At 36.9% G+C, this 15,811-nt stretch overlaps 2 protein-coding genes across 2 annotated transcripts; one reads left to right on the forward strand and one right to left on the reverse strand.

Annotated features, from left to right (window-relative positions):
• Positions 1-5,217: 5,217 nt before the first annotated feature.
• On the forward strand, positions 5,218-13,468 carry LOC145016752 (uncharacterized). Its single transcript, XM_078974978.1, has 6 exons — positions 5,218-6,570; positions 6,835-7,084; positions 7,514-8,160; positions 8,293-9,053; positions 9,207-9,348; positions 13,406-13,468. Exons 1-6 carry the CDS (start codon positions 5,218-5,220, stop codon positions 13,466-13,468), a joined length of 3,216 nt encoding a protein of 1,071 aa, XP_078831104.1.
• Positions 13,469-13,769: 301 nt separating this feature from the next.
• LOC145017698 (Peroxidase superfamily protein) lies at positions 13,770-15,672 on the reverse strand. Its single transcript, XM_078975683.1, has 4 exons — positions 15,330-15,672; positions 14,699-14,887; positions 14,417-14,579; positions 13,770-14,327 (listed from the first exon to the last, which is right to left on the reverse strand). Exons 1-4 carry the CDS (start codon positions 15,549-15,551, stop codon positions 13,840-13,842), a joined length of 1,062 nt encoding a protein of 353 aa, XP_078831809.1. The 5' UTR covers positions 15,552-15,672; the 3' UTR covers positions 13,770-13,839.
• Positions 15,673-15,811: the final 139 nt, after the last annotated feature.

Raw genomic sequence — 15,811 nt, forward strand, 5'->3', positions numbered from 1 at the left:
GGAGGTGAGTGATGTAATTTAGATGATCCGAGTGTTCGATGTGTGTTTTAAAGCCAATGGGTATTTTGGTAAAATGTCAATTCGGGCTTTTATGGAAATTGAATTTTTTTCGGGAATTTATAAGGCAATTATGAGTTGATTAAAGCGTAGATCTTATCGTTACCTTTTCATGGATATAAGGATCGTTGAAATCGGATTTGTAATGAGGAAGTTATGGCCTTCGGAGTATTTTAGGTTTAAGGGGAAAACCCTAGTACGCGGGGCATACCTAGGGAGTACGCAGGGCGTACTGGTACGAGATTTGGTACGCAAGGTGTACATTGGTGTACGCTTAGCGTACTAGGAGGGACTGGTCGAGGATGCGAGACCTCGTACGCTGAGCGTACGAGGATTACGCAGGGTGTACGACGAGTTAGTGGAAACCCTAATTCAGGGTGTTGTACCCTATATAAGCACCTTAAGTATTTAGGGTTGGCCTCTTTACCAACTTCCAAGCCCCAAACCCCTAGAAATCATCCCTTGGCTTGCATTAATGTGCATTTGATATCTTGAGGAGTATTTGGTGTTGTCTTGCTCATTTTGAAGGCATTGAGTAAAAGTGAAGTTGCATTGCTTGGTGTTAAGTTTTTAGAACTAAAATTCCCCATCATTTTGCAAGCCTCTTGAGGTATCAAGTTCATACCTTGGCTTTTGAATTCTTAGATCTCTTTATGTATTGGTTTTTATGTTTTGGGTCCCTTTTTGGCTTGATTGATGAGTTAAGGCGTTTGAAGGGCTTATCCTTTTAGATCTAAGCTTGTTATGAGGTTCTTAAACATAAAGGTGACAACTTTATGGAGTATTGGGTCTCATGCATGCATTAAGTCGCATATTAAGTCCATTCTTAAGTTTAAGAGCTTCATGTAGCCATGCATGAACGTAAAGTTAGTAACTTTACGTGGTTAATCAATCCAAGGAAGCCATATCTAGGTTGTGGTGTAAAGTCTTTATGGATTAAGAGATTATTTTGGAAGTTGGTTGTATACGAGGGTATGTTAGGTGTACAAGCAGGTACGCTTAGCGTACAAGCCCTAAGGCAAGTACGCTATGTGTATGAGCTGAGTACGCCTTGTGTACTCAACAGAGTGGGCCTCGGATCGTTGGGCTTCGGTTTGGGCCATTCTCGTTGGCCTCGATGTTTAGGGCTTTGTGGGGTCATCTGATTTCAAGTGTTTTAGTCTGGGAATATTATTGGGCCTTGGGTTAAGGCCATTTGGATTGTAAGTTTGGGCCTTATCCTTGGACCAAATTAGGTAAGGGGTAAAGTGTTCTTTTTACCCTAGCTTTTGTACTATTGGTTATGGATTGGAATTTGATTATTAATTAAATGTTATTTGATGATTGATAGCTCAGGGATTTGTCGAACCAGCAACCAGGGATTCACCTGTGTGATTCAGCAGCTCGAGGTGAGTTTTCTCACTGTGTTTAGCGGGTTGAAGGAACCAATTATGGCCCATGGTTTATATGTTAGAATGTTATATGTCTGCGTGACTCTTGCATGTGTTAGGTGATGGTATGCTTACCGAGAAAGGCTTGATGTCAGGTGGGGCATGATGTGTATATGGTATGCTAGTTATTAGAATGTGTTTTTATGCTTATCGGGCAAGGCCCGATGCCAGACAGGGCCCGATGTCAGGCGGGGCCTGGTGATTGACAGATCTGTATACCGAGCGTGGCTCGATGTTGGGCAGGACCCGAGGCCGAGTGGGACTCAACGTTGGGCGAGGCCCGATGGGGGGAGGGGCCCAATGTGTGTTTACTTATGTATAGTATGTGGTATCTTGGGGAACCCACCAAGCTCTGTGCTTATGTTTTTAGTTTCTGTTTCAGGTACCTCTATTTTCAAAGGGAAGAACTTAGGATGATTGCAGAGCACACACCACATGTTTCCGCATTCTGTGATTTACTATGATAATGATGATGTATTGATAAAACTTTGATTACCTTGGTTTTATGAAAATGATATGAATTAATGGTTTTTTAATTTAAAAATGAAAAATTTTATGGTCTTATTTTTAGGACGTTACACAATACTTGTTCTTTAGAAAGTACCTATGAACTTGGTGACAACGCTTTGTCAACCAATCTAATTCATATTAGTCTTACTTCATTACTGTTCCCACTACAATGATCGGCTATGGATATTTAAAGTAGCTGAAATTTTTCAAGGATTAATCATGTTTAATATAGAATATTGCGATTTAAGTAATTGATATCAAGCATTCAGTATCTTAAGATATTTCAAGACTCTTGATTTCGTGTTTTATTAATATTTGATGTATGAAGTTTAACACCTCATGGGTGTATGTCAAATCATCTTAAAAAATGAATAAGACATTTTAGAAGCGTCTTCTTTGTTTATAGGGACAATGGATGCATTAAAGTCTTTAAGAGACACGAGGTTTAATAAACTCTATCAACGGATGGTTGTTAAAGTTGGTTTTGGTTTTACTCATCACGATCGCAACAGTCAAAGATGTATTTATGTGATGAAGCTTTTAAATACGGACTTACATAACAAAATAGATGATGATCTTTGAACGATGTCATGATTTGTAATGTTGAAAAAAACCCCTATGGATGTGAAGATAAGTGAAGATCGAAGATGTAATAGATCGTTTTAAAAAATGTCTACACATAAATGTCAAATTTAAAATGTAAGTTCTAAAACTACTAATTTGTTATTTTTAATACACTTGTACTTTTTTTTTTATGTTATTATATATGATCGAAAAAAATTGATGACACTACTGTTGTGTGACACCCCCAAACCGGAACGGTGAAAACATTCGGGGGCGGAGGACGTCATGCTTATTATCAAAACACATGCATCATAGTAATCAAAGTAAGAAACAACCATTCCATTAATATTAAAGTGTTTACATTGTATTTGATTCACAAAAGATTTACTCCAAAAGTAAATAACAAAAACAAAGATATGAAGCTACTATGCTCCATCTTCTGAATCCCTGAGCGTGTACCTGTCTACTAGTTTCCTGAGAATACAAGTTATTTTGAAAGAGTAGACCAACATTTAAGTTGGTGAGTTCATAAGAATTTTTGTTATAAAAAGTATACTCTAAGTTCTTTTAGAAAAGTTTGCTTGTTCCTCCAGAAAATCCTATATTTTCTGATGCGATGAAAGATAAGTTAAAAATACTCTTACAATTCCTTCTATAAGTACTCAATGGATACAAGATATATACAATTCAGAGTAAATAGAAAATCGATTGTGTAAATCTACCCTAAACCCACAACCAAACAAGGAACAAGAAATGAGGCGGAAGTCACACATCCCACTGTTTGTTAGACCCTCATTGTATATAACCCTAGCGTAGTCAATAAGTGCTTACGGAGTTAACTGTAATAGCTCTTTTATATTTGAAGAAAACACTCCTCAAGAAAATCATATATTTCCTTTAGTAAAAATGGTAACCGCAATAGTTCCTTCTATAATCACTGAGTTTATACAAGCTACATATAATTTAATATCGAACGGACAATTAAATGTGTGAATCTGCCCTAAGCCCACAACCAAATAAGGAACAGGAAGTAAGGCGGAAATCACACATTCTATTGCCTATCGGATATTAATTATATATAACCCTGATGTATAAACCAAGGAATTATAGAATCAACCATTTAAGGTCCTATATGTTAAACAAGTTTAATAAAATGAATTAAACCTTTTATAGATAAGTTTCTAGTTTCACTAACTCTATTGTGAAACATGATTTCAGTAATAAATGCTATTGTTTTCAGAAAGATCCATCGAAAACTGTTTACCTTAAAAGAATGATGTTTACCAAAGAAAATCCTATATTTCCTATAAAACCGGATGATGTCTATGTTGTTCTAAGTTTGAAAGCACAAGTATACTCCATATACTTACTACAATGATGTCTAGTTTTGTTGATATGTTAAACTGAATAAAGACATGATTGTTCTGGATACCTGATACGACGATACTACCCTCCTATGATTACCTAATACATACAAGTTGCATATAACCGAGATCGAACAGACAGTTGAATGGGTGAATCTGCCCTAAGACCACAACCAAACAAGGAACATGAATTAAACCTTTTATAGATAAGTTTCTAGTTTCACTAACTCTATTGTGAAACATGATTTCAGTAATAAATGCTATTGTTTTCAGAAAGATCCATCGAAAACTGTTTACCTTAAAAGAATGATGTTTACCAAAGAAAATCCTATATTTCCTATAAAACCGGATGATGTCTATGTTGTTCTAAGTTTGAAAGCACAAGTATACTCCATATACTTACTACAATGATGTCTAGTTTTGTTGATATGTTAAACTGAATAAAGACATGATTGTTCTGGATACCTGATACGACGATACTACCCTCCTATGATTACCTAATACATACAAGTTGCATATAACCGAGATCAAACAGACAGTTTGATCCATGCATGGATCATGAAAGCCCAAAATGTGATGGATTAGTGATTACTAGTGGGCTAGAAGGTGGTTTGGGCTCAATGGTTGGGTTGTGCATGGTAACCCACGAATTCAATTAAGGTTGCATGAAGACTAGGGCAACATTTTTAAGGCTTCATAAGTGCTAAAAACGTTACTATTTGCTTCATAAAGCCTCCTAGCCGTTTTTGACACTCTTTGGTGGATTAGGGTTACACTTTAATGCTTATAATGACTCCTTAATGCTTCTTATGGCTCCTTAAGCAAGCATAGCCGTTTTTTTTTCATTCACAAGTCTCATGGACGTTTTTTTTTGTGTTCTTTCAAGAGTTACCTTAATTTCTATTTACTAGTTTTAATGAATAATTGGTTGGTTGGCTTGTAACCACCAAATTTGTAATAAAGGCTTCATATAAAGCCAAATTATGCATGGAAAAAGTAATACACGAATTTTAATCAAAGAACCATTATTTTCACCTTGAATTATTGTTATAATTCTCAAATTATCTTGTTGGGACGTGTTCTTGACTTGATACGAACTCAATCCAATAGGTCTTGGATTGTTTTCATCGGTATACAACTTAATAGGTCTTGAGTTGTTACTATACTAATCTATCTATTTCTTTCCATTCACATATCATTTGTGGTTGCTATTCTCTCTTAATTTACCTAAACACTACCCTACTCACTAAATCAAGCCCATACACGCATCATAAGTGGTATCAGAGCGCATAATGGATTTTGATGATCCAGAGTTCCTACAAAATCTTCGAGAAGCATTAAGAAACATCCAAGAAGGTGGAAATCGAAGGCAACCCCGCCGTGGTGAACATAGGGTTGTGGAAGAATTCAAGGTGTCTGAATTGCCTGACTTTGTTGGTGGAACTGATCCTGAACGCTACTTGGAGTGGGAAAGGAAGATTGAAAGAATGTTCGAGTTCAAAGAAGTGGATGATGAAAAAAGCTGCAAGTATGCCATTCTCAAGCTAAGTGGTGGTGCTTCATTGTGGTTTGAAGGGCTTAAGGCCAAGAGAACCCGTGAAGGCAAAGAAAAAATTTGTTCTTGGCTTTCTCTAAAACGAAAGCTAAGAAAGAGATATGTTCCTTCTACTCATAGAATTGCCACTTACAAGAAGATTGCTGATTTGAGGCAAGGAAAAATGAGTGTTGGAGAATACATTGATGAATTTGAGAAGTTGTCCTTGATGGGGGATATTGAAGAAATTGAAGAACAAAAAATGACTCGTTTTCTAAAAGGGTTGAACTACAACATTGCCAATGTTGTGGAGTTGTATCCTTATGCTGATTTTGGAACTCTTTGTGGTTTGTGTTTGAAGTTGGAGGGGCAAGCCAAAGCACGTTATGGTGGGAGTTCAAGTTCAAGTCTCGAAAATCCCAAGTCAAAGTCGTGGTCCAAGCCCGAGTCTAGCAATAGACAAAATTCTGTTTCTACTCCTTCTGGTTCTAGTAGTGTTCCCGTTGCTCCTAAACTTACTAGTGGTACCAAAGAAACTAGTTTGGCGAAAATTAGATGTTTCAAGTGTCAAGGTTTTGGTCATTACCAAAATGCTTGTCTAAACAAAAGGGTGGTGACTTTAAGGGAGGCCATTGAATGTCGTGAAGAGTTGGAGGAAGAAGAGAGGTTGGCGGGTATTTTTTATGATACACAACAAGAAGAGGAAGCAGAGGAGGAGGTAGAGTATGAAGCACCGGTGTATGATACAGTTTTGGTGCTTAGAACCTTTAAAACTCAAGGGGTTCAAACCGTGGCTGATATGGATCAACGAGACCAATTGTTTCACACCAAATGTTTGGTTAGTGACAAGTGGTGTAGTTTGATTATTGATGGTGGAAGTTGTACTAATGTTGCTTCTAATGAAATGGTGACCAAATTGGGTTTGTCTACAACAAACCACCCAAAACCATATGTTCTTCATTGGTTGGATGATGGAAGCAAAATAAAGGTGACAAAACAGGTTAGAGTTGGTCTAACTATGGGGTCTTATGAAGATGAAGTGTTGTGTGATGTTATTCCTATGGATGCATGTCATATTTTGTTGGGGCGTCCTTGGCAATTTGATAGAGACGTGTTACATAGAGGGAGGAGCAATGAATATGAGTTGAAACACAATAATAAAAAAATTGTGTTAAAACCCATGTCCCCAACGGCCATAAGGTCCATGAATTCTAAACAAGTAAAAAAACCTAATCTTTCTATGTTTGCTAGTGAAAGGGAGGTGGAGCAAGTTCTTGACAAAGGTGATGTTATCTACATGCTTGTGGCCAAAGAGCATGCAAAGGTGGAGAAGATGGTGCATGGAGAAAACACTATTGCTGATTTGCTTTTGGAGTTTCAAGATGTGTTTCCAAGCGAATTACCACCGGGTTTGCCTCCAATCCGTGGTATCGAACACCAAATTGACCTTATTCCGGGTGCTCCTTTGCCCAATAAAGCTGCCTATAGATGTAATCCGGAGGTGACAAAAGAGTTGCAAAAACAAATTGATGAACTCATGAAAATGGGTTATGTTCGTGAAAGCCTAAGTCCTTGTGCTGTTCCAGTTTTGTTGGTTCCAAAAAAAGATGGTTCTTGGAGGATGTGTGTTGATAGTAGGGCCGTTAATAACATCACCATAAAATACCGATTTCCTATTCCTAGAGTTGATGATTTGTTGGACGAGTTGCATGGTTCTATTGTGTTCTCAAAAATTGATTTGAGAAGTGGTTACCATCAAATTCGTATGCGTGAAGGGGATGAATGGAAAACAGCCTTTAAAACTAAACATGGCTTGTATGAATGGACCGTAATGCCTTTCGGTCTAACTAACGCACCTAGCACTTTCATGCGACTAATGAATGAAGTGCTAAAATCTTTTTTGGGCAGGTTTGTGGTTGTGTACCTTGATGATATCTTGGTATATAGCAAGAGCTTGGAGGATCATTTGGTGCACTTAAAACAGGTTTTCAAGACGCTTAGAGCTCAAAAACTCTATGGAAAGCAAGAAAAATGTTCGTTTTTAGTGGAAGAAGTGGCATTTTTGGGTTTTGTGGTTTCAAAAAATGGCGTGTCCGTAGACCCATCCAAGACTGAAGCAATCAAGTCATGGCCTATTCCTACTAATATTTCTGAAGTTAGATCATTTCATGGTCTTGCTTCTTTCTATAGAAGATTTGTTCGTGATTTTAGCACCATTGCAAGTCCCATAACAGGTTGTTTGAAGAAAGGAGTCTTTGCATGGGGAGAAGAAGCTCAAAAGGCATTTGAGAAACTCAAGGCATTGTTGTGTGATGCTCCTATTTTGGCTCTTCCTGATTTTTCTCAACCATTTGAAGTGGAGTGTGATGCAAGTGGAGTTGGTATTGGGGCTGTTTTGATCCAATCCAAACGTCCTATTGCTTATTTTTCTGAAAAGTTGGGTGGTGCTCGTTTGAATTATTGCACTTATGATAAGGAGTTTTATGCTATTGTTCGTGCTTTAGATCATTGGAGTCATTATTTGCGTGCAAATCATTTTATTTTGCATTCTGATCATGAATCCTTGAAGTACATCAATGGGCAACAAAAGTTGAGCACAAGACATGCAAAGTGGGTGGAGTTCTTGCAATCCTTTCATTTCTCATGCAAATACAAGGATGGTAAAAGCAATGTGGTGGCTGATGCACTCTCGAGGCGTTACTCATTGTTGGTGACTTTGGATGTTCGTTTCTTGGGATTTGAAACTCTAAAGGACCATTATCAATCTGATATGGACTTTGGAGATATGTTTTTGAAATGTGCAGGTGGTCCTAATGGTGAATTTGTAATTCAAGATGGCTTTCTATTCAAAGGCAATCGCCTTTGTGTCCCAAAACATGCAATACGGGAGTTGTTGATTCGTGAAGCTCATGGCGGTGGTTTGGCTGGTCATTTTGGCATTACCAAAACTTTGCAGGTGCTTAAAGAACATTTCTTTTGGCCGAAGATGTTGGGGGATGTAACCAACATAGTGGGCAAGTGTGTTACATGTCATATGGCGAAAACAACTTTCAAGCATGGTGTTTACACTCCTTTGCCGGTTCCTATTTGTCCTTGGGAAGATGTGTCCATGGATTTCATTATGGCTTTGCCTAGAACTCAAAGGGGGAAGGATTCCATTATGGTGGTGGTGGATAGGTTTTCAAAAATGGCTCACTTTGTGCCATGTCATAAAACCAATGATGCATCTAATGTGGCTGATTTGTATTTTAAAGAGGTGGTTCGTTTGCATGGTATTCCTAAAACAATTGTTTCTGATAGGGATTCTAAATTTCTAAGTTACTTTTGGAACACTTTATGGAGGAAAGTGGGTACTAAGTTACTTTTTAGTACATCCCATCATCCACAAACGGATGGGCAAACGGAGGTTACTAATAGAACTTTGGGTGCTTTGTTGAGAGGGTTGGTTAGCAAAACTCAAAAAGATTGGGACATCAAACTTGCACATGCTGAATTTGCCTATAATCGTTCTCCTACTTATGCTACAGGTCACTCTCCTTTTGAGGTGGTGTATGGTGTGAATCCTTACATGCCTTTGGATTTGATTCCATTACCAAAGGATGAATTGGTTCACAAGGATGCTAATGACAAGTTGAAGGCCATGATGAAACTACACCAACAAGTTCGTGAGAAGATTGAAGCTGTGAATGAGATGTACAAACAGAAGTCAAACAAGCATAGGAAACCACGTGTCTTTCAAGATGGTGACTTGGTGTGGGTGTATATGAGGAAAGAACGTTTTCCTAACAAAAGAAAAAACAAGTTGATGCCAAGAGCTGAAGGTCCTTACAGAGTGGTGTCACGTGTCAATAATAATGCTTATAAGGTAGATTTGGGAGGAGACCATGGAGTGCATGCTACCTTTAATGTGGGAGATCTTTCACCTTATCTTGATGATGATGGACTTGATGAATTGAGGTCAATTCCTTTCAAAGGGGGAAGGGATGATCCATGCATGGATCATGAAAGCCCAAAATGTGATGGATTAGTGATTACTAGTGGGCTAGAAGGTGGTTTGGGCTCAATGGTTGGGTTGTGCATGGTAACCCACGAATTCAATTAAGGTTGCATGAAGACTAGGGCAACATTTTTAAGGCTTCATAAGTGCTAAAAACGTTACTATTTGCTTCATAAAGCCTCCTAGCCGTTTTTGACACTCTTTGGTGGATTAGGGTTACACTTTAATGCTTATAATGACTCCTTAATGCTTCTTATGGCTCCTTAAGCAAGCATAGCCGTTTTTTTTTCATTCACAAGTCTCATGGACGTTTTTTTTTTTGTGTTCTTTCAAGAGTTACCTTAATTTCTATTTACTAGTTTTAATGAATAATTGGTTGGTTGGCTTGTAACCACCAAATTTGTAATAAAGGCTTCATATAAAGCCAAATTATGCATGGAAAAAGTAATACACGAATTTTAATCAAAGAACCATTATTTTCACCTTGAATTATTGTTATAATTCTCAAATTATCTTGTTGGGACGTGTTCTTGACTTGATACGAACTCAATCCAATAGGTCTTGGATTGTTTTCATCGGTATACAACTTAATAGGTCTTGAGTTGTTACTATACTAATCTATCTATTTCTTTCCATTCACATATCATTTGTGGTTGCTATTCTCTCTTAATTTACCTAAACACTACCCTACTCACTAAATCAAGCCCATACACGCATCACAGTTGAATGGGTGAATCTGCCCTAAGACCACAACCAAACAAGGAACATGAATTAAGACAGAAAGCACACGTTCCACTATCTATTGGACTTCAGTTTTATCTAACCCAAAAGTATACATTGGGTAATCACATAGTTAGTATCCTTTGAGATTTGTTCATGAAAAGTATATTACTACGAAAATATATCGTTGTTATCTATTGTGAGTTTCACGACCATACTAATTGGACAGGTTAAACACGATGTATTGTAGATGTCGAAAAGAATATGACGTTTGTCACCCGCAGACCTGCCGGTCCGGCTGTAGCTAACAACGAGGTGCGGGATTGTCAATCCCGTATATATCTATACACAAACTCACGCTCTCCCTCCAGTAGACTCTGGTCGTAAGGGTAGACTTTTGTTGTACTTATGTAAGTACCGAAGATGTGTATCACAAGCTAGATTAGCGACTTTACAAGTAATAATGCGGAAAACTCTTTTTATAATCAACAAATAAGTTTATAAAAAGATCCTTTTGTTCCTTAAGCTAAACTTATTAAAGTTTATAAGCTCATTTCTATGTTTTGTTAAGAGTTTCATGTTCTAAATACAGTTCATTGGTACAAAGACATAATAAGCAATTTATATTTTAAAAAGTTGGAAAAGATATGGGGGTATGAACTCACCTTATGTGGTGATTCAATAGAAAGTTCGATATAGGATGATAAGTTCCACAAATGAAGTCCCGATGCACAAATGAGTCCTAAATGACATATAATGATACATATAGGCATGAAATTAGTGAATCTAACTACAAAGGCAATTGGGAAACAACCTAGGATGCAAGAATAACTCACCAAAGGAATGCTAGAAGGAAGTTAGAAGGCTGCAATGGAGTTCACGGCTGGGTTTGAGGTGTTCACAACCCTATGGGGTGTTCACGGACCAAGAACACATGAGTGTTCACGACCCAAGTTGAATGGTTCACGACCCACTTGAAGGTTCACGACCCACTTGAAGAAGAACACTCGAAGATCTTGGTGTTTTGGCAAGTGTTTGAAGATCCTAGTAAGCTTCTAAGGAGTAGCAAAGGAAAAGGGATGTTTAAGAGTGAGAGAGGGTGTTTTTGAAATATGATACTTGAGAGAGAATGGGAAGGATTCACGACCGAAAGATGAGATATGAAGAGAAAAATGGCTAACACTCGCATATATAGCATGAGTTCACGGTCCGAGGGTTCACTGCCGAGGGTTTGTTTGCGGCCGTGAACCGAGGGTTCATGGTCCGAAGATGTTCACGGCTCGGTGGTTCATGGTTCTGAAGTTATTTGCGGCTCCGAAGGGTTTGTGGCTATGCGAAAGTTCTTGGTTCCTAAGGGATTTTTCCAATGTAGATACACCACACTTTTGACTACAAGGCTCAAACACTTATAGATCATTTACTCTAACTATATTTAGATAATTAAAGAAGTGCATTTGATCTTTGATTGAATAAGTTTCATTTTTGTTGACCAAAGTTGACTTTGTAAGACTAAAATTTTCGGGTTGTGACATGTTGTAATTTTCCGCGTCCCCCATGCCTCAAAACACATTCTAGTTAGTCCATTAGTCATTTTAGGCTGAAGGTAGGGGCGAATATTTGGACCGGACCGACCCTTTGACTAGACCGGTTAGATCGGTTTTACAGAAATCGGTTCACCTTAAACCAGACTTGTTAAGGCTTACCAAGTCTAGGTCTGACACTGATTCTTGGACGTAAAAGTGAACATTTGAATCGGAACTGCTTTGTAGAAATTGGTGGACCTTGGACAAAACTTGTTGAAACTTACTAGATCCAGGTATAGGTCCGGTTCGGAGGTTCAAAAGGTGTGTGTATGTGTGTGTTAGGGGGGGGGGGGGGTGGGTGGGGTGGTATTACACAATCAAAATTGCAAGGCTTGATAACTAGATTTGAAACCATTTTTACTTGGTTATTACCTTATAATAAATCCATGCTATAACTTCATAATCATCTATCATGTGGATGGTACATGGTTTTTTACTAACGTTGTTTAACATCAGCAAAATCATCTTCTACAAAGTTTATGTTCTTTTGGTTATAAATCATGGATGATTTTCAGAGTCAACCTTTTTTTTTTTTAATGTATTTTATGTAAACATAAATCTTTTCCTTAAATAATAAATTCAAAATGCTGGTTGTTTTTGTAATGGTAGATTTCAGAAAAATGTATTTACTTCTTATGATATATTCTCTAATATACATAGAGAGATATTTTAGAACATCGTTGATATAATGAGGTCAAACTTTTTATAACATGTGATATTTTTTCAAACCACAAATTCTAAATCATCATTTGCATGTTTCTTTATGTAATGACAAATATGTAAAATATAACCAATATTTTATAACTGACATTATTCAAACGATGATTGGTTTTGATGATGGCAAAAATATTATTTTTTAGTGAAATTAATTTAGTTCTTATTTACGATACGTTTGTTACACGAGAAGAAATATGACATATTTGGACCGGAAATTTTCTCGATAATAAGGAGTGGAAAGTACGCCTTAGGTTAGAGTTCTAATAAGATTTAGATAGCTTAAAAATGGAAAAAACACTTTATCAGTTTATCTATATGAGTGCAAAGGGCAAGTGAGAAATTATAAGAATCGATGTGGGACTAGTAAACAAGAAAAAACCAATGTAAATCTGATCCCATATCGACAGGTTACAAAAAATCGGTTTACTCCTTTTCTTATATAATGTTTTCCTCTTTTCTACGCATGCTCTTATATTAACTAGTTTTCACAATATAATTGCGCTTTAATTATCACTAAGCATATGTTTAAATTGTTTTTATATCTTGGTATAAAATAAATGGGCATATCACCACAACAAGTAAATAACCAAATTGCCCTTTGGTTACGTTTAAGGGGTGGGGTATGATAGTAAAATCATATAGGTTTACGATTACAAGGAAATCTAGGTTTGTTCTCTTATATCTATACTCTAATTTATTCTTTTAAAGATTATAGAAACTAATACTGTTTACCTTTATTTTTCCAACTTGAACCCAATCAATTCCAAAGAACACATGTTTTTCTCTCAATAACGTGTGGAATTCGCTTTTATTGCCTTACACACCATTAACCTCCTTTGAATTTCAATAAATATTTAGGTAATTTCATATGCTATCGACATGTTCTTGATTATAAAAAATTGTGTCACTTAATATTTGAATAATTTCAGATGTTGTCAACATGCTCTTTATTAAGGAAAATTGTGTCACTTCTATTTTTGGATAATATTTGAAGGGAGTTTTTCACCATGACATCATTACACCCGCATTAGAAAATAGAAACTACATACCATGATATGGTTTCTTACTTTCTTTTGATTAACTTTTTGTGGTTGTGATTCTAGTAAAAATATATTCCTCTTCTCAATCATTTCCATTTCCACTTTCTCCTTAGATTTATTTAAGATGATAAAACTTTGGTTATTGATATTTGATTTTACATTTTTTACTTAACACACCATTTATCTTATGCAAACATGTTGGGAAGATAATCATCAAGAATTAAACATTCATAAAAACATATATCAAGACATTATTATTTAAAGTTTTGTTATAACGAAACATTCAAGTAAAATGAAAAAAAAAAAAAAACGATACCAAAAACTTACCACAAAGAAGAAGTCACTTCTCTGCAGTTTAGTCTCACTTCCCCTTTATCTCCAGTCAACACTTGAGTACTCGAAAGCTTCATCATCACCTGTGCAAAATCTTTTCTAAACAAAGAAACATCAGATGCATATTGTCTAACCCAAGTTGCAGTTTCTTCTCCAGCTGTCAACTGTTGATCTACAAACAGTATACCTCTACCCTGAAGAAGGCTCCTGTAATACAGAGTCCCAAAACCCGACCCTTTTCCTTCATAATCCATCTTCATTCCCTGATCTTGTCTGGTTTTTGATGAAGAAGGTGATGGAGATAGTGATGCTGATGGTGATTGGGAGTGGGAATGGGAATGTGATCGGTTGTTGCATACTGATCTTAATAACTCCACAAATTCAGAGTCCATTGATGGGTCTGGTTTATCTGTTCCACCAAAGTTGTATAGTCTTTTTTCAAAGAATTTGCAGTGAATCATTCCAGTACTATGAGCACCTGTAATGAAACCATATAGATTAGGAAGAATTAGATTAGAGAATAGAAGAATAGAAGAATAGAAGAATAGATGATTGATTTGTGTATACCTAAAAGAGTGACTGTTTCTTTGTCAGTGAAACCTCTTGTTGCGAATCTTGCAATGTTTGTGGAAAGATCATCTAAGGGACTAGGAAGCTCGTATGAGAGTTGAGGGAAAGATCGACTGCTGTCTTTTCTACCTGTGTGAACTGGATAAAATGGTCCACCAGCCTGTAAGAGAAAATGAGATGTTAATAACGTAAAGTTTGTTTCATGTTCTTGAATATGAATTGAAGAGGGAAAAGGTGGAAAGGGAAATGATTGGGAGATGAATGTGGTTAGTTAGTTACTAGAATCACACTCTCACGAGCAGCCAACACAAGAAGATCAGCACAAGAAACTACGCCAGGGCATGCATTTTCTAATTCGGCTTTGATGATGTCAAGATGTTCAAATCCTTTCAGAGATTGATTCGGTGGAGTGTCTTTCTCGCTTCCCATTATTTCTGTGGGATCCAAAAGTACCGAGGCATCGCATCCCTGTATCATGTTCAATTGTTCATTCAAATTCATATTATCTTCACAAAATACTCTAACAATGATATGTAACACTATTTACGTGATTATGACCAACACTTTGCGACTGGTATGTTGTATAATAAGAATACATGATGATATGATTTTTTGGTAAAATCGGCATCAAAACCTAGATCGATGTGGTTAACGTGCGATTACAGTACAAAAAAATCATCAAAAACTTACGCCACTATCAATTTGCGATTACAGGATTACGATCATGTTCATAACAACGATACGAGATTGTATAGCATCAAATCTAGACGACAAATGATATGAAACAAACAGATTCGATCGTATACCACAACGAAGAGAAATAGAGAAACAAGCAAACCAGAAATCACAAGTTGAAACACAGAAGACGTCGTATGAGACTTAGAACGTGAAAAGGGGGATAAAATCTGACCTGTACAAAACAATCGTGAAAAACCAGGCGAAGAATAGCTGGAGCAGCACTCGAATTTCGATCGTAGATCCGGCGTAGAGTTGATTTAATAATCTGGTTCGCTTCAGGGCAGGATTGTCGATAATAGTCGTACTGAAGCGATGAATCAGATGAAGCAATCAAAGAGAGAAGAAGATAAAATCCAAATAGAAGAAGAAGGTTCGTTTTGCCATCGATTTCCATGGCGGATCTCTGGTTATAATCAAGCCCTAGCTAGTACAATATGAAGACACTGTTGATTCTGTGTAGACAAGAGAAAGGAGCGGGAAAGTAACTGTGTGTTTATGTGTGTGCCATTTGAGGAGGAAGGAGATTCTAACAGAAAGTTTGTTTAATTGACTACGTTTCAATTTACTGTAATACCCTCACTTTTTCTCTTTCAGTATTACTACAGCGGTTTTTGTATCCAATGGGTAGTTTGGTAATATTGTATGAAAGTTTTG

The sequence above is a fragment of the Lactuca saligna genome, chromosome 9 (assembly GCF_052625555.1).
Source record: "Lactuca saligna cultivar CGN05327 chromosome 9, ASM5262555v1, whole genome shotgun sequence".
Classification (NCBI taxonomy): domain Eukaryota; kingdom Viridiplantae; phylum Streptophyta; class Magnoliopsida; order Asterales; family Asteraceae; genus Lactuca; species Lactuca saligna.

Bases quoted from the DNA above. Each gene is read 5' to 3' on its own strand.
- LOC145016752 (XM_078974978.1), top strand. From the start codon at position 5,218: ATGGATTTTGATGATCCAGAGTTCCTACAAAATCTTCGAGAAGCATTA. The intron at 8,161-8,292 runs TCATTGTTGGTG...TTTGTAATTCAA, and splicing joins ATGCACTCTCGAGGCGTTAC to GATGGCTTTCTATTCAAAGG. The intron at 9,054-9,206 runs AAAGGATGAATT...TCAAGATGGTGA, and splicing joins TTGGATTTGATTCCATTACC to CTTGGTGTGGGTGTATATGA.
- LOC145017698 (XM_078975683.1), bottom strand. From the start codon at position 15,551: ATGGAAATCGATGGCAAAACGAACCTTCTTCTTCTATTTGGATTTTAT. The intron at 14,888-15,329 runs GTCAGATTTTAT...AACATGATACAG, and splicing joins TTCACGATTGTTTTGTACAG to GGATGCGATGCCTCGGTACT. The intron at 14,580-14,698 runs GTAACTAACTAA...TTTCTCTTACAG, and splicing joins CTCGTGAGAGTGTGATTCTA to GCTGGTGGACCATTTTATCC.